The 19,959-nt window shown below is 39.2% G+C and overlaps 1 protein-coding gene across 3 annotated transcripts in view; it reads right to left on the reverse strand.

Moving 5' to 3' along the window:
- The window catches only part of LOC131677102 (mucin-2), a 130,109-nt gene that overhangs the window by 107,870 nt on the left and 2,280 nt on the right, over positions 1–19,959 (reverse strand). For all 3 annotated transcript variants that reach the window (XR_009303283.1, XM_058956697.1, XM_058956693.1), the window contains exon 2: positions 13,147–13,725. Coding sequence is in view for 2 of the 3 variants with exons in the window: in XM_058956697.1 (XP_058812680.1) it covers positions 13,147–13,177 (31 nt within the window). In the remaining variant the exon portion in view is untranslated. The remainder of the gene's footprint in view (positions 1–13,146; positions 13,726–19,959) is intronic.

Here is a 19,959-nt window from a genome sequence, read left to right on the forward strand (position 1 = left end):
GCAATCGGAAGCAGTGGCCCCTTGCAAGCAAACTTAATATCCGCTTGTACAGGTCGGACTCGATTATCCGGGGATTCGATTATCCGTGATTCGATTATCCGGGGAAAATGATTCGATTATCCGGGTGTTTTGAAAAAATTCAAATTTCAACTATAATGTCTTATTATAGTGCTTCCGGATTTCCGGAAGCATGTTCCAGTGCTTGGATACTATTTGTGAATTTCAATGGAATACTAGCAATATGGGTATCAAAATTCTTGGCATAGCATCAATAGGCTGTATCTCGTGGTATTGGAACCATTCGGTGATTTCACCACGGAACGGACATTCCGGAGCAGGTTACCGTAGGGCCGTGAATGGCCATTCCATTCCAATTCTATTTTTCAAACTACCATAGGGTCCCGTAACAATAAATAATAGACTTCCGAGACAATTTGAAGAGTTTTGATACTCATTGTGCTAGAGCATTATTTAAATTTACAAGTCATACCCTAGTACTGAAACATTTCTCAGGAAAATCCGGATTACCAAGAACCAGATCCATTCATCCGGTTCAATGTTACAGAATCCAAAAGTGGACGAGTTCCTGAATCTAAAACATCTCAAAGTGTCAAAATCGGTTAAAGGAAGCCATAGTTATGAGCATTTTAATTTGTGGGTACCCGGGTAACCTCGTTGGCCTGTTATAGGTGTTTTTTGTTGGATACATAACGGTTAATTTTATCAAATTGTTTAAAAAATGTTTTTCTTCGGATTATATCTCTGGTACTGTTTGCACTAGAATCAATCAGTGAGATATTTTTTTTAATGATTTGTTTAGGGATTCCAAAAAATGAAAAGTTTTTAATGCCAATATTTCCAAATATGCAACTTTTTAATTTTACACTAAAAGTACATTTTTCTCGTAATACATCGGTTACTGTACGCCGCATAAAACGTCATTATACCTACATTGCTCGGTCGGTTTCTGGTTATCTCTTGGGATAATGATGACATGCTTCTTAGGATTCTGTTTGGATACTTTTCAAGATACTGATCGAAGTTTTCTTAGCATCCCAATGGAATCTATTTCAGAACTTCAATTCAATATTTATCCGTATTTCTACGGTTTTTTCTCTGAATTTTGATGCAGGATTCTAGAGAAAAGCTTCTTAAATGTCTAGTGGAATATTTCTCAAGATAAAATTCTGCTGAAGATTATGCTTTATTCCAGATACTGACAGAATCATGGTCCTATTATCATTGGAATCCGGTGTAATGCTCTGATGAATATCCTGCTTTGAATTCCAGTGGACTTTGACACAAACAATATTGCTATTATCCCATTATCCCCTTCAATAAGTGATTCCTGCTCAGAATTCCAATAGCATCTTTAACCCGTTCGTGCCCTTCTGGTTGATGAACAACCACGTTTCTATATGACTATATCATTTGGTTTACACAACGTCAAGTAAGGCTAATAACTGCGACTAAGATCTTTCATTTGAGCACTAAAAGTTATAAATATTAGCATTAGAACAGAAGTTATTACAATTAATCTGATTGGGTTCCGCTGAAGCAGTGCTACCAGGGATAGTTTCTGTTAATGGCGAAAATGAAATTTTGGAATATTTTCTTAGCCTGTGAATATTATTCAAAACTGCTAAAACTTTCTAATTTAGATTGCCTTGACGCCAACAGTTTTAAGCAAAAATAGTTTTGGGACCCTATACGCGGTAGAAAAAAGTTAGTCAAGAAATGGTTAACGAGGTTCTGAAAAGATCCCCGGCCGTCACTGGCGGTGATTTCAATTCTTGGGTAGCTCAAGCATGGATGGATGATAGGCTATGTAAAGAGGGCGCCAGCAGTACTTCTCGCTGAGGCGCCTGCGAACCTGATAGTCCTTCGCTAGTGACAAGTGTGAGTGGGACAGTTTGCGAAGACTACACGCGTAGTTATTACCTGACAATCCATTGTTGGTCAACTAAATGATGCTTAAGGACAAGGATCTCTTTGTGGGTGCGCAACACGCACTTTTCTAATTAGAATAACTAGACATGTTAGCTGTGATATGTGACACTCCACGTAAATTAAACTGGAGCCAAGAAACAGACGACCCCCAGTTTACTTACTAACTTTATTTTTTCTGGTATTCGAGTAATCGAATCAGTTACCTCGGAAAATCTAAGCCCTGGGTAATCGAGTTTGACTTGTATTGCAAAAGACACACCTTATTAAAAAGTTTATCTTAGAATTCTTGTACAAATAACTATAAATAACTGATACATATCGTTAACTCGTTACCAATATGAATAATAAATGAAAACCAACTGAAAATATAAATCACACCCTGAAAGTCTGAAAAATCGACTAGGGCCAAAATAGGTACATTTATATTTACCATAATAGGAAAATTTGCCCTGGTTATTTTATTTCCAATTTCTCCACGAATGAAGCTTAAATTCGTGAAATAACGCAAAAAAAAGTTTGATTCGATTATCCGGGTGATTCGATTATCCGGGGTGAGATTTTTTTCAAATCCCCGGATAATCGAGTCCGACCTGTATGCCTAATTTACTCACACATTGGAATTGTTTCTTTGTTTCAAACAGCAACTCTTATAATCTTTATGCCACATAACCATTACATGCAAAAATTGTGAGCTGTCCGGATTACACATATATAGAGGTTGATTCCTTCTTTCGAGCCGGCTTTGAACCTATATGATTGCACATTTTAATAAAGGATTTGGTGGGTTTTAAGAGCATATCCTTCGTTTGCATTGGGAATGTTTCGTACGTAAACATGCGTTCCACCTGATTGGTCGGATTACTCAAACACGTGGTATGAGCATATGTCAAATGGTTCCTATACAACAAAAGTATTATGTCAAATGACCAACTACTATATATGTCAAACGACATTAAACCGAAGATCTTCAAATTCTTGTGATGTATTGTGTTGTACTGTGTTGTACTGTTGGTACGGACCATTTTTCATGTTAATAGATTTTATAAGAGCTTCCCTTCTTTTTAACATGAGTTGTTTTTTTTACTTCCATTTTTAAGTATTTGTTTTGATACACTATTGAGGGTTTTTTTTGTTATTTTCTGTTGGCACTGAGTGTCTATCACCGACACCTGAGAGATGGCTTTATTATCTGGACTCTAGACATCGGTTAATAAACACATGGACTGGACCAACCGCTGTACTTAAGATTTATAATTTATAAATTATAATAAAGATTTTATACAGATAAACCAGTGGCAAGAACTAACACATTTTTTCTATGCATACTAGGAAGCGTTCCTAAATTTTATGACCTATTTTTCATTGCTTGACTATTGAGCTTCTGTGCTTGCTTCCCGAGAACTCACTAGGGATCAGCCAGTTGCTTCAACGGTTCATATCAATTGTGACAGTTTGGAATTAATGTTTAACGGATACCAATTTGGTGCTAGTTTCAATTTCGATCCCAAATTGGTGCTAATTACTGATGAAAATAATTCGAAACATAAAATTCTACAACTTAAACTAAGAATAACGTTCTACATGCGTCATCCCGAATCCTATCTCCCGTAAAACAATTGCAAAAATGCCGACTGAAAAAAGTATCTAGGTCAAGGAAATCAAATCAATCAACCCACATAATGTGACAATCACCCTAGATATGACACACGCACACAAAAAACGAATGCTGTACTAAAGATAGTTTCGGAATATCGTTTGGCGCGTGAACATTTTGTCGCGTATTGGGGGTGACAAGTAATTTTATGTGCAGCACAATTGCGGTGATCCGACAAACCGAAGCGTACTCATTTGTCTTTGGCCAGCCGTAACAGTAAGTTGAGAGACGTACACATGATAATCTCAAGTAGTATACTGGGGATGTCGCTGCCGTGCATATCTCAAGTGCTGCAGGAGTTTCTTTTGCCCACTTCGGTGTCAAAATGATACTGCCGTGCCATAGCTCATTTTTTTTGCATGTGGTGTTCTACAATTACGTTAGAATTCCTATAGTTAGTTGGAAATTGTTGACGCTGAATAAGTCGTTTTCTAGCAATTCGAGAAACAGTTGCTATATTGCATTTAAACAATCAGTCTTCCTACTAAAACAAAAAGACAAAAGCAAATTGATTGAGTTACATCTAACAATCCGTCTCAGTTAAGTTTATTAAAATTATCCGTTGAGTATTAATCAGAAATGTGCAATTTTATAATTGTAACAAACGAAACCGAATGTAAAAGTTTTTCCAAATGCATTTGGATTAAATATGGTTTGCCAGGAAACACTCAAGCGAACCCTTCACGGGTCAAATTTACAATGAAACAATTGCTGATCAATATATTGATGGTGTTGTTGGCTCATTTTGAAAATATTGATACTGTAGAATTCAAATAAGAATGACGTATTGAAGTTGTCTTGTCAGTATTGGTATTGGCAATATTCTTGTCACGTATAGGGTCCGCTTTAAATTGCAAACTCAATATAAAGTTGTTTAGATCCGTCAGCTCAGACGGCATCTCATTCATTAGTATAACACCAACCAACGCTTACTAATAATCCAATATGATTACAGAGAGACAATTCACCGCGCACCTACCAGCCAATCCGATCAAAAGCAAACAAACGTACCAAGCACTGACAACACTGCGCCCGCCGACACACGTCGTAATGCAAGAGAGCGAGCGACCGAACGGGTACAGTTATTGCTTTGTCGGGAAAAACGAGTTTCACGTCAGACCGACGACGGCGATGTGCGTTTCTGTTTTTATCGGGGGAGTTGTTGAGAGCAATCTCCGGATTCGTTGTCGTTCAACACAACGGGAAGAGCAGCCATCATCAAGTTCAAGATGCGATGAAGATCGTGTGAATCGCGCACACGGTAACAGCAGACCTACCACAGTTGCTCTGCTCCGCTCCCTGTGTACCGCCGGCTACGAATTGGTACCTACTACAATAACAATTGCGACGGTTAAAGCGAGCGCAGAGAGCAGCCCCGAAAATTAAAAATCTTCATTTCCCACCTTGCACGAAATTTTTATTAGCGAACGAGAGAAGTGAGATTGGTGTAATGCGATAGCTTCGCGTGAGGGGTTCGTCTGTTACCCGCCTGCCCTGGTGTGGTAGTGGTATATTTTTCTGTTTTGTTCAAAGCAGAATTGCATGATTACATGGTTGGGTTATGTTCGCAGCGAAAAGTGTTCGAATGCACGATATAGGGGACGGGTTCGATCGCGACTGTCCGTCGAGTATCAACGGGTTACACTGTTGATTTGATTTTTAAAGATGCAGTTGTGCTTTGACACAATCGATCAAATCTGTAGTTTCTGTAGCATTGTTAATAACAAAAATAGGAACTTGTTTTTGACTGTAAAATTCTTACGAAAAACTTATTCAAACATTGTCACAGTTCATTCGTACAATGTTGCCAGTATTATTAAGAGTGATTCTTTTCCTTGTTTACTGACTACGAAGCATTTTATTATCACAATAGTGTCGCAGTATTAGCACGGGTGTGAAGAAGAAAGTTTTAGGAATGTGGGAAAATGGGTCATATGCGCAAGCCCTCCTCCCCCATCTTTTTCCTTCCGATTACCGCATAAAACTTTAGCCCATGAAGCTGTTCAGTCTGTTTTGACGTAGGTTTCGTTTGCATTAGCACGCATTCGACCTTCATCAATATCGTGGCGTACAGTTTCTGAGTTTAGTTCCTTGTACTACTTATCATCACAATCGCGTACCAAACTATTGGAGCAGGTCATTTAGACCCTAGTTTCATTCGCCGCAAGCTACATTGCAGACGTCCAACACAGTTTGATGCCTAGACGATTGACAACGACCAACCTGCTCTCGTTCACAACATATGCAATCGTTGGATTCGCTGACGGATTGCAAACCGATACAATTTACATGCGTCTATCTGCGGGCTTCAAAAAAATTAACCAATTGGCGAAAGCGAAACTGGACAAACATAATATTCATTGACAACTTTTGTACTGGTTTCGTTGCTACCTTGATAGGAGGGAACTCCTAATCAGCATTAGAGATTATCTATCTACACCATTCCTTGATACATCCGCACCCCGCAAGGAAGCCATCTCGGCCCACTAATATTCCTCCTCTACTTTAAGGACGTCAATATCAAATTACAAGGATTTCGCCTTTTTTCGCAGAGGAGATGAACATTTTTCGATAAATACTGGATAAAATCGGTGCCGAGACTTTCCTCTGCGTGAACTGAACAGTTTTAGTACGTGGTGTAATCTAAACAGAATGGTTTTGAACCCGAACAAATCCTCACGTTCACGATTCCAATTCAGTTTAACTACCGTTTGTTCGACTCCAGCATTTGAAGACACCCACACCCCAATGATCTCGGAATCATTGTGGATTTGGCACTAACGGTCAAAGCACATACTTAATGCATCGTGAATCAGGCATTAGGACAGCTTTGGCTCATCTTCCAAATAGCGAAAACCTTTAGGGACGTATACTGTCAAAAAGTGGTACTTCCTGAAACAATTATTTATAGGGGGAAAAGCATTGGAATCATATTTTCTACAGAATAGTTCTCTGAGAAAAGGAATCGTTTGGCATTTTTTATTAAATGCGAATCACTTGAAGCTGCGGCATGTTGGATAGTAAAAAATAATTTAATATTTCGTGCTATTGGACAAATTCGTGTACCTCCTCTCTTCGTAGTATATAAAAAAATGTTAGTCATTAGGACTGAATGTTTGCAGTTTTCCGTGTCAGTGGAGTATTTTCAGCATCGACCGATAAAAATGATAAACCGAGATTATTTAGTGTACTTTTTTATCTTCGGCTTCAGAGGTTCCTGTTGGTTTGTTGCCCTTGATCGGTTGTTTTATTTAAGTGTTACGTCTTCTTGCGAGTTACGATTGCGAGCGAATTCGTCTTGTTTGTTTCATAGCAGGTCCGATACTCCAGTCTGTTGATTCAGAAGTACACGAAATAGCCATTGTTTATCGAACATTTAGACAGCAGTTTGGTTTAGCAGCAGCTTTAGCAGAAAATGTGGAAGTCTGTTTGCTGGTTTTACTCGCAATAGATGCCGATTGCCTAATAGATTCTACGCTCTTCGGAAATCCCGTAGTGTGCCGTTTGTTGACACATTTCAATCTGATCCTCATCCACACCGTAGTCTGAGTGTGGGTAGTGCCACAAAGTAGTCTCACGAACAGTGAAGTAGCGCGGACTATCCGCATGTTCACCACAAAAATTCCGATTTCAAAGCATCAAAAAAAATCCAAGACGCATGTGTCAACTTGTGCAGACGAATGAATATTTCTACGGTCACAAACAGTCTGAATACATCAGCACCGCGTCACGATGAAACTGAAAACTTTCGCTGATAATTTCGCTTTTTTTTTCTTTCAATAAATTTCTAAACGCGAACAGAATAGCGAGCCTAGAATATCTGTTTCTGTTACTTCTGCTTAGCCTCGGTCACCGTTGTGAACTGCTTCAGTGCCACAGCGAGAAAAATGACGGCGACAAACTGTTTTTACCATCTAAAACCGAGAAACAGAGACAGAGTTTGTTCATAAGCTAATTCTGTTGACTTTGACGAACACGTTGCTCTGCTATGGAACCAGCAAAATATGTTACCAATGAAAATGTCCTTGAGAACGTCCTTCGGAAAACCAACCTTTAACGAAAATAGTTTTATCTAAAAACTTTACAGGAAGAGAACAGCATAGTGAGAAACAGTACATTGGGTAGTGTATACCCCGGTAATGTCCGAAAGTGCGCCCAATTTTATTCCAATAGACAGTTGTTGCTTTGGCTTCGGTTTTTTCCGGATCTAAATCATCGAAAATTGAGTCTCCTATATTCTCCTTCTATGATTTTTATTCCAGTTTTAGCAGTGTCTGATACCGATCGGTGATAGTGAATATGGTCAAGGCTTCTGTCAGTCACGTTACATTTTTACGCATATTTCATAAGATAAGTCAACAAAAACAATAAAACCATATTCTATCACAACTGAACATTATTAAGGTCACTAAACCGCACATTTTTTCTACAGAAAGTTTTTTTCTATCATGAACCGTTTTCACTTTATTGCCATTTTGATAAATCTGTCACGTTACACAATTTTCGCAGTTAGTTTGGAGGTTGCCCGACTAAATAGAAAAAGTCTGTCCCGTTGGCCCCCAAATTTGCATGAAAACAGTTTTAAGTTGAAGCTTAGAAAGCAAGGAAGAGTTTGAAATATAGTTTTCCTGAAGAAAAACTGATTTCAATGTAATGGTGTATTCTCAATGATCTGTCACGTTACAACCAGAATCTGTCACGTTACAGTTCTGCATTTTCATTGAAGCAAGAATATCAAGACAATCGTACACAAATCATCCTTAATCTAGGAACTGAGCATTAACGGGAAATTTCATGTTTATTTTGAAAAACATATTGGCTTTGATGAACAAACGTGAAAAACTTTTGAAAAGGTCGTAATTTCACGAAGTAACATATTATGTCGAAAGTAAAATCCAAAATAACTTGAAAACATCTGCATTTTGAAGGATAATTTTTCTCGTCAGCATTTTGAATTGAAAACCCATTTCTAAATACATTCTTTTTTTTTTTTTTTTCGAGAGTTGTCCTACTGGAGCTGTAGAGCTAGGTTCTCGGAAGGGCTCCCCGTCAGAATCACATACTACAATTTGCAGACGAGACAGGCAATGTCGCCCAATAAAACACTGCAATAGGCCAATTGTAGCGGGCCGTGATTCTGAATGTGATATTCTTTGTACGGTTCAGGCATGTGCGGGCGTAGGGACTCGGAATCGCGTGTATCATCGCGAAGGGCTCGAATATTTGTACGTTAATGTGCTCAATCGCGTGTGCGTTTGTATGTCGCGTGTGCTAACGTGTAACTTCGTGTGCATAAATTCTATTTCATAACCGTGTGCCTTTCGCATATTCGCGTGTGTTCTAGAATGATCGCGCGCGGACCGTGAATCTGATACTTAATTTTTTGTGTACGGTTCAGATTCCAGAAGGAAGTGGGTTCTTCCATATCATTAGAGATCCCAATCATGTCGTCGTAGAACGCGTGGTCTAGTGGATATGAGCTTTATTTTTTTTTGATTGGTCCAACTGAATGTATGGACCTAAAATGCTAGAATAAAGGTTAAAGATTTCCGGACGTGACCGATTCATGATCGCACATTTGCGGGTTGGCGTTTGAGATCGCGTTTGTAACTTCGTAAGTACTAAAACGTTCACACAATTGCCGCAGTGTTCTCAAGTTTACGCGATCGCGGGCATAGGTGTGCGTAGATGATCGCGAAGGGCTTAAGCGTTCGTATGTTGACGTGTTTGTCCCGTGTGCTCGCGTGTATGTGACTTCGCGTGTATAAATTCGATTTTGAAACCCTGCGGCGATTTATATATTCGCGGACCGTCATTCTGATCTTTAGTTTTCGGTGTACGGATCACATTCTGACAGGGAGATAGTTACCCCATATCACTAGAGTTTCCGGTCATGTCGCCATGGAACGTTTTGTCTAGTGGATATGGTAGTTATTTTTCAATTTTATTATTTTTTTTAATAATTAACAAGGACCTAGATTGTTTGTAGCGAGGATAGATACTTCCGGACGATCCCGATTCATGATGTCGCGAGCGCGGGAGTTTGTAGGTTGACACCTGAGATCGTGTTGGTAAGTTTATGAGTGCTGAGATTTTCACCTTATCACCGGGGTGTAATTATGTTTGCGAGTTCGTATGTTGCTTGGAAAATCGCGAGGGGCTCTAACGTTTGTGCGCTGACGTGATTTTGTAACGTGTGTTCTTGAATGGTTGCGCGAACCGTGAGTTTGATATTAAATTTTCAGTGCGCGGTTTGAATTCTGGCAGAGAGTGGGATCGTTTATATCGATAGGGTTCCCGGTCATGTCGCCATGAGACGTGTTGTCTAATAGGTATGGGCGTATTTTCTTAATTGGTCCAGCTGAAGGCATGGACCTAGGCTTCTAGGATCAAGGATAGACTTTCGGACGTGACCGATTCGTAATCGCGTGCACGATGGCATTTTTGTAGGTTCCCGCTGAGACCGCGTTTGAGAATGTGTGAGTGTTAAGACGTTCACTATCACCATCTTTGGTGACCCAGCTAAAGGCGGGTGTAGAATGGCAGTATAGGACTCGAAAAGAAGAAATAAAAGACAATATATGAGAGACGTAATAGATTAGATAGGTACAAGATACAGCTGAAGTTATGATCATCACATGAGACATACATTAGTACTTCAAACACTACTAATATTTGAATAGCCAATCACCACACATAGCACATCCTTTCTCAATTATCTATTTGTTACTGGTTGATTGTTGGTTATGAGCTGGTGAATAGAGGAAAGGTATAGAACAGACAAAAGGCTCATATCAGCCCTCCCGGCCTCCTCGACACACCACTATCGAGGCGTATTGTAATCAACATCTTGAAGCGGGCTTCTTATATAAATCAAATCCTCAGTAGTCATAATGTTTGGTGGATTATTAACATGAGAACTAATTAACCTCTAGTAGTAGAACTTGGTGCAAATAAAAACTAAAAAGAGCGAAGGTCCTTATATTTAGATAACTCTATTGAATATATTGTGGCTTGATGATGTTTACAATACCGTCAATCCCATCAACCTGCGAGAGGGTAAACCCATTTCGAAATACATTCTTTAACTAAATTATTTAAAGAAAAAAATTAAATAAAAATAAAATTAAAAGATTTATTGAAATATGTTAAAACTTTTTGTTATTTTCTCTGCGATGCCATTATATTTTAGTTTTTTTTATTTGCAATTAAATTTTAAACGTGTTATGTTTTTTTGCGTTTGGTATTTGTGAGTAACTTATTAAAAGGGCGTATTTTCACTACTAGATATTCTTGTTGAAAAAAAAATCAAAATATTTCGAAAGAAAAATCTTGAGAGCATTTTGCTTCAAAATTATATTTAGTATTAATATTGTATAATAAAATTTATATTTATGACAGGCAAATACTAAGTAATTTAGAAGAATACTTGAAGTTAAAAATGTTTTCTTACTAATAACTTCCTAATAGTGCAGTTATAGTTTCATCAGTTTACAGGCTTTCGTTAACAAAAAAACATTGTTTTTCTGTAATTGTATTTTTTATGTTTTTTTTAACAATATATTTGTATTTTTAACATATTTTTGCCATTTTTTGAAAAATTTCACCAAAAATATTCACACAGAACAATTAATTCCCTAGAACTCGCTATCGTATAGTTTTGCTGCACAAATGGCGATTTTCGAAAAATATATATTGAAGGTAGTGCATTTAAAATCTCATACGCCCTTTTTAAATATTACTCTTGAATAAACATTGTTTAATATTGAAAAATACTTAGTCTCCCATATACATGAAACATAAAAGGTTTCATCAGAATCAAAAATGGTCACCAATATTGACGCAATTGAATCAAACTTGATAGAATTGCTTTACAGCAGAAAAAATCTGTCACGTTACATAAGATAAACTGTGTTTTCTTAAAAATTAATAAAATTTTAAAGTTTTCACAATACAGTTTCAAAAAGTAGACTCAAAGTAGTAAGAAAAAATGCAGGTTAGACATTGTATGCATGCTATTGGTGTGGTCCACAAAACTTTTTTGAATTTTTGATCTGTCGCGTTACAAGTTATTCGGTTTCCATTACTTCACAACTGAAAATAAGCAATAGTCCATATTCATCAAAATTTTTCAAGCAATATCATCAAATTTAAATTAGACTACGATAGAAAAATGTGGTTGCGAGCAAAAAGTTGAAAGTATGGATTTTGTTTACCTTTTTATCTCCTTACGGTCTGTTAGTTACTTTCAGGTCATGCCAGTAGCATCAATAAACTTTCATAAATGACAGACATGAAATTTTTTTCTGGGATCACCAATCATATTTTTTATTAAAAGAGGTTATATACATACGGAAAACAAACAATTTGACGCAAAATTTGATAAAAAATAATTTTGCCTGTGGTTGCCATTTTCGGAGCCCTGACTATTTGAACATTTTTTCTAGGCTATGGCATCAAATCATAGTAACCGATTTTCTATCACTCTGTATTTATCAGAAAGTATTATTAGGAATAAAATTTAAATAGAGCTTCGATCGATTTTGAATTGAACGATTTTTTTGCATCCTTGCTTGCAATTCTCTCACTGGTAAAACAAAAGGAGGCTTGATTTCACTGAATTTTAGGCGAGGGTCTGCCTCAAAAGGAAGAAGAGCATCTCCCAAAAGAAATATTATTTTCGTTTATCAAGACTAGTAGAAACTTAAACACTGAAAGAAATTTTATTATATCATTCCGTTTTCCTCCGCTAAAACTAAATAAAAGATCCACGGCTTTGGGCTGACAAGATAGGAATACCCCATAACGCAAAAAATCATTTCAAAGCAAAATTTAGGAATGCAAAACGTTGAATAAAATTTTGAGCTACACTATTCGCTATTTACGAATGTTCAACATTAAATATTTACGAAAGAAATCTCGACTCTTATCTTATTTCGTAGCTCGCAAAATCATCAAATCTGGCAACCACAGTGTCGTATCTTTTTGCTCTCTCCTCTCCGTTGTATGCGTGTTGTTTTCGTTTCTCCGTTTTGCTCACTTGCTTCAACTTTCATTCATTCATCCGTGCAATATATTTCTCTAACGTCTATCTGTCTCATTTTATTCTAGCGTTTTCTCACGTCTCACGATAGGAGACAGACATGAATTGATTTTTAGCAGTTTCAAACTGTTGAAAATTTCAACATTTAATGTTGCCTGCTCAATTTGCATCACTGAAATTAGGCTCGACATTCGACTGAAGGTAACCTGTTTGGATGACTTCAGTATCTTACAAACTAGCCGGATCTCATCTGGTCGGTAACTGAACCCTCGCAACATCGATCATCATCACCTGCTCATTTTTGCACTACATGTATGGGGAACCCCATCACGCTCGTCACAAAGAAAGACGACGGGCAATATGTAGCTGTATGAGAGTGCAGATATTTTCATCCCTCTTGTCACTTGGAAAAGAAGAAGAGGGAAACAGGAACGAACGAAACCAAATCTGTAACTGGAACGGAACCCCCCGAAATGCATAGAATTTCCACCTTGCTCACCTGGCTTGTCCAACGATTGCCGACGATTCATTGGCGTACCAAGGCGGATGTCGGCCAAGGCGGACGCAAAAGTGCGACGGCCTCCGGGCAGACTCCGGGGAGAACTGGAAATTTCTACTACAGGATACTGCTGCTGCGGTTGCTACTGCTTTAGTGTTATGCCACCCGAACTGGTGTCCTAGTTCAGCAGACTCTGGCCAGTGTTGCTACCGGTTCCGGAACCGGTCAGTGTGCACATGGGATCCGATCTGCTGATTGATACACTGCACAATTTGGTTTCATTTGATATTCAATTTTTCACCTAAGATGTGTTTGGATTTACTTCTTTTTCTCGAGCACAGACACAGATATACACGCTTGTTGCCAAAAGAAAAATAAACTTGAACCGCTAATCACATGAATGCACAAAGATTTTTACACATTTTACACTTTTTGTGGTTCTGTTGATATTGCCTGATGCTTCTCGGTGGTGATACTTGGGCCTGCGTTCGCACGGTTAGTTGCTGCTCGCAGTGCTACCAGCGCTGTTCATTCTGCGTTTTGTGTCGTACAGATGAATCTATTCATAGGATTCATAGCCTACACGAGAGAGAGAAGGGAAAAAATTGGTTAGAAAAGCGAAAATGATAAATTACATCAATCAAACGTGTAAGGGGCGGGTGTAGCGTAGCCGGTAAATCAATTTGCATGGTACGTAGGTCTTTTGGGTTCGATTTACAATCCCGCACAAAGGGTTAGAGAAAATCTGAAAAAGACTTAATACCCTCTATAATTGAAACAAACAATAAAAATGAGTCATATAAAATTGAATCCCTAAAAATAAAAGATGAGCTTTTATCATAGAAACCAGTATCGCGCATAGATCTCTCACTAAAATATATTGCTTTTGTTAAGACCCCCAGAGCACTATTTGTATATTTGCGCATAGGCAGGGAAACCGGTCGATATTTCGCCAAATATAGATCAATCTCTACTGAAAATTCGCTGGACATTCAAGTTGGTATAGGAATAAATTGGTTTAAATTAAATTACTTATGGAATTTTCGGAAAAGAATTCGTCAACAAAGACTCCGACTTTCCGTTTCAAACTATATTACATTGAGCTCGGTCGGACCATAGGTGATCTTCTTTTGGATCAAAGATATTTCGCTAACGTTTTCGAGAGATCTGATGTAGAAATTTTCAGCCGTGGCAGAATTGTGAAATTCTACACAAATCAAGCAAATTACCTTACTGACGACAAGATTTTCATTAAGGACTAGTACGTTTACATGCCCGCTCACAGAGTTGAGATCGATGGTGTAATCACCGATTCGAGTTTGTCATTCTTTGAGCCACCGAAGCAGGAAGTTGCTTGTTCCAGTGAACAAATATTTAAAATCGCACTGGACGGGACAAAATGGTGTGTCTCTTTCGACTTGTATCTCTTTGGCGGTACTGCTTTGCATTTAGTTACAACAATTAATGTACAATGGATCTATTACTCTTTTGTAGAAATTTTGAAAAGAGCCTCGTCACTCAACACGACATATCACTATGCTCTCTTGGACCAGGAAGAATGGACTCTGATGTTTCCCATATAGGAATAACTTTTACTGTTCTTTGAAAACTGTAGACAAATAAGAATCCTTGTAAATCTTAAATTTAGCTCTTAAGGCTGGATTTTCATACATTTTTATTTCATGCCTCCAGCATTTTAAAAAGTGCTTATGGATTTAATGATGTGTCTCGGCTTTTTATAGCACGCTTGATTACAGAACATTACACGATACTGGATCACCCCCGCGCTTCATTGCAGCGTAAAAAATATCTATCGAACCAAGATGGATATAGTACAGGTTTTCGCATTTCTCTGCCAGCATTTTCCCTTTTTTTAGTAGCACTGCACTCGTAAAACATTACATTTGTGTACAATCGAGTCAAAAACAAATACGACATGTGTGAATGAATTTGCATTTTGTATTTCTATAAAACTCTCCGTAACAAAAATATAACTAATCGGGACACCTTTAATATATTATGACGCCAATGATCAGAGTAAACAAATGGAAAATTACTTTTTGCAACGATTGATTAAGAATTGTCAACTTTGTATTTATGTGGAGTCGCTGCTACTATCTTCAAATTTCCCACATATTACAAACAAAACGAAAAATACAGCTCAAAAAATGTTTGTTGAATCACATATTGAGGTAAATTTAATTTCCAATTCGAAATTGACATGGTGTTTACAGTACCTTCACGATGAAGTTCAAACAAGATCCAGAATCGTTTTTCAAATACTTCAGAATGAGCCCAGAAGATTATAAGATGTTATTGAAATTCGTCCGTCCAAAACTTACCAAGTAAAGTGTGAAGGTTTTAAGTCCAGGAATTCGTTTGGCAAAGGCACTGAGGTATCTCGCTACTGGTGACTCGCAAGCATCAATAGCTTTTCAATTTCTAATTGCCTTTTCCACAGCATGTAATGTCACACGCGACACAATGCAAGCTATTTGGGAGATCTTATCTGCAACGTACCGGAACTTACCGTTCCAATGTGGTATAAAATCGACATTGTTCCTAAATGTAGCACGTACCACTTTGTCTTGGATTTATGAATGGCAAACACGTAAAATTTAAAAATTTACTGCAGCATGAAACTTGGTTGCATAACTACAGGAAAAATTTCAATTGTTCTGTTTGCTGTATGTGACGCTAATTGTAGATTGCAATCTCATCCCATGCCGCTTCAACACAGTGAAATTTCACGATTCTTTTTATTTAACCCTCCAGAAGTCGCACAAATGGCTCACTGAACGAGCAGCCGCAGCTGCTCTAAGACGACTCTGCTAGGTTTTCAGAGCAGCGTACACTCAGTGCACTAGCGCGACTGCCGGAAGGTTAAAAAAATGAATCTCCCACTGAAACAGCACTGATAAATTCCTCTATTTCTTCATCATCTCTATCACTTCAGCATACTAAATTCTGAGTCACTTGAATTCCCCTAAAAATAAACAGATAGAAAACAGAATAAAGCGATATTACTAAAAGAAAAGATCTTGAGATATTTGACCGTACATTCGCCATTTTCCACTATTCTGCCCACTCCTTAAGCCTAGAGATTTTTCCCCTCCCAATTACATGTGTAAACAATTTGTTTACCTGCAAATAAAAATGTCGAAACAGCTGAATATCAATGCAGTTTTTACTATAGATCTACGCAAGTAACATTTCAATCCAATCAGCCATAACTCTCGTCTAGTTTTCGCCATAATACCTCAAGTAAAATCGGTTCTTTCGTTCGTGCCGGAATCCTGGTAGAAATCAACCAAACTCCACCACTAATTTCGGATGAGTTTGACAGGAGGAACACCATGCTATAAATGCTCTTCAGAATATCGTCAATAGATAGAGGCGGAAACGAAGGTTACTCTTCCGAATATTGTCTCCTGGTTACTCCGGTAGGTTGGAGGTGTTATTGAAATCTCCTCGGCATATATGTTTCTCTAGGATATCTTGTACAAGCACCATTCTGACTGAACTGCTTCGACATGGGTGAGTGATCATCCGAATGATTCTCTGAACGTTTCTGATGGCTTTTAGGACATATGCTAGTCTTTAGAAGAACAGACCACTAAACTAAACTTGTTCGTATCGGTGACCAGCTCAAGAGCCCTAAGATTGAATTGTAAGCGTGGTCGAAACGTTCTATGGTGATAATTCCAACAGTTTGGCAATTCTCATTTGGTTTCCAGGACACATCATGCCCACGGAATCCTCCGCTAGGGTGAGATCAGGTGTGCCTTTTCCTATCACCCCTTATCTTTCCCACAGGTTTGTCGTTACGCTTATAGGCACTGCCACATATTGACTATACCGTCGATGATCCGAATGAAGCCGTGCGGGGTTGGGAATCGAACCCAGGTGAAGTGCGTACAAGGCAATCGATCTACCAACTACGCTATGCCTATCTCCATATCGGACACTCTAGGAAGGACCCGCAGCCATCAGTCATGTTTCAAAATAAGAATAATAGATCTGCTCATCCCAGTCGATATGATCTCCTCAATCCTTGAAAGCTGATTCAAAGCAACATCGTGAAGTGGCTGATCAATCCGAGTGGGTCAAGATTCATCATAAGTAATTTTTGGTTTAGATTTAGAAAGGTTCGATACACGACTTCACAGTGTCTTGTTTTATCTATTCTCCACCCTCACTGATGTTCTATCTTCTTCTGTTCGATCATACTTACGGCAGCGGCAACCTAAATAGAGGCGACCACGCGGAAAAAAATGTTCAACATAGATGTGCTCCCTCATTGCGCTTGGATGAATGGTGCGAAGCAATGAGCAGTGGCGACACTTGCCGCCAGTACTTCGAGATCACTGGTCCGACGTACTTGCGGTTGCCCCAATATCCAAAACGGCGAGCTTCACCGCTGGTCTCTCCAGGATTCCAGTAGCGGTCTGCACTTAAGCTGGACTGCACGAAACACACAACCTTTCGGCCAGCAGTTTCTCGGTAAGGTTTCGATGACAACGATGTCTCCTTCAGCCACATGTTTAACATGAAGAAACCATTTCATCCTTCGGGTCAGGGATGGTAGTCAACGTCACCAGATTCTTTTGGCGTAGACCTGCGACATCTTCCAGGTGTGTTTCAGTGCATGGCTAGTGTCGTCGAACACAATCGGAGACTTAAAACCGTCGGGTCATCCGATCAGAAAAATATTCGGAATTAGCAGTTTGTGGTCTTGCGACAATTCTAGCAGCGGCTGAAGAGTTAACGATTAATTCGACCTCACTTTGCATATTCCTCAGTAGCCTATCGGTGGGTGCGCTTGTGAGTTGGGTGTGCTTGAAGACTTCTTTTAACGGTTTGAACAAGGCGTTCCCAAATTGGTTCTGCGGTCGCTGATTATTTCTACCTGGGCGCCTTTTCTGACAATAAAGTTTCTAATAAAGAGAATGCTCGAGTCTGTTGAAAGGGCTGGGAGCCACCTCTAGATGTATTGCTCGTACGGTCAGACAGGTGATTATCATACCCCATCGTCAGTCCTCCGGTCAACAGAGTAATCGATAGCGACATAGGAGAACGGATAATAGAAGGTCTTTAATCGAATAAGCGGAAGGGCAGACATTTCTGGTGCAGCTGACATTGCTTGATGGTTCTTGCCGAGTTGACAGCGACCCACACCTGACGGTATACAGAACGGAACTGAGGTACGTAGAATCTACGGCGCACTTCGTTGAGCATGGTCTGGTGGTTCATGTGGGATGAAGAGGTCTGCTGCTGGATGACGTTTCGGCAACAGTATCGGGCGTGTCGTACCATCCTCTGCAAGTCCGCCGGCGTCTATACGGCACTTCATTCGCAGCAGCCCATCTTCGTCCAGTGCGGGACTGAGCGAGCTACTCTTTGGCTGTATTCTTTTCCACGCCGCAATGTTCCCTTTCTTCAGTCGCTCTATATCTGCAGCAAACTCAGCAGCTTGCTTCGGAATTTACAGTTCTGCTTTCCCAAAATTCCAGTTGAAGCAGTGGACTGGTGACAATGGGTTTTCTGCAAGTTTTTTGAGGAAATATGCTGGACACCTTTTTCACTTCGAGAAATCATCCCTCCAAAACAGAGGAGTCTATACAGAGTGATGGAGTACATGTATACGCTTTTCTTCAGTGGTCTAACTGAATTTTGATGCTATGACAGGCCACTGCTCTCTTGCCTCCCGCAAAAAAATCCAGACCGCGAAACCATCGGCCTTTAGGTGACAAATCTGAAAGATTCTGTCATTTCGTGCCATCATCAGCCACGTTTAATTTTGACGGAATTCAGTTCCATTCGTTCAGTTCCGTCATCTCCAGTAATTCACTGACTCGCACTGCCACGAACTGGCTGTATTTTCGGTAATCGGAAAATTAAACCAGCACAGAACATCGTGCGAGTCCATCCAGAGGAAACTTTGCGTGGGTTTAAGCTTGTGTGTCGCCATGGCAGACTAATTATCACTGCTTGAAGTTCTAGTCTTGGAATCGACGAAAATCGCTACCGGTGTGTTCGTCCCGATAAATTTACACTACCAATAATTTCAAACCGCAGATACGCAACCGCAGCAAATACGTTCTCCGAGGCATCCACAGACACATGAAGTTGCATCATATTCTGCTCTCCTATGTCAGTCTTTACTCGATAACACCTCGACACTTTGACTTTTTCCACATGTAAAAGAACTCATAACTATACTCTTCGGAAGGTATGAATTGATTTTTAAGAAAAATCTTCCGTTCTTATAGGACCTCCAGACCTCCAGGGAACATAGTGGGCCTAGTTCGTCAACCAAACTTGGCTCCATCAACGTAAGTTCTTATTCCTCGTCCAGAAAGGCGTAAGCTCGAAGCGTATTCTCACTGACTGTAGATTCTCTAAAGAAATATCCTTCTTGGTTCACCAAACAAAGTCACTGCCTGAGGTCGAAACGGAACTGGCGTCTCTCGCAATGATGCGTAATCACATGCTGAAACCTAAAAGGTTAAAGATAGGAGTATCAGAGTAGACGGTATTCTTTGCACCATAAAGTCTCCTATTTCGAAAGTATCGACTGTTGCACCAAGCTTCTCAGCGCAAATTAGTAGACCACATACCATCGGTCCATTTAACAAGTACAGATTTACCAATCCACAGTCTGTAATTATTGGTCACAACTGACAAACCGGAGCGGATCGTTGTCCGCATATGAAGTTCAAGTCTTCAGCAGACGTTTCAGTTTCCCTTTGATGTTTTGTATGAAAACGTTTCTTGGGAAGAGCATCTTGTAAGTGTTATCATCAGTGGATC

Source organism: Topomyia yanbarensis, chromosome 1 (assembly GCF_030247195.1).
Source record: "Topomyia yanbarensis strain Yona2022 chromosome 1, ASM3024719v1, whole genome shotgun sequence".
Lineage (NCBI taxonomy): Eukaryota > Metazoa > Arthropoda > Insecta > Diptera > Culicidae > Topomyia > Topomyia yanbarensis.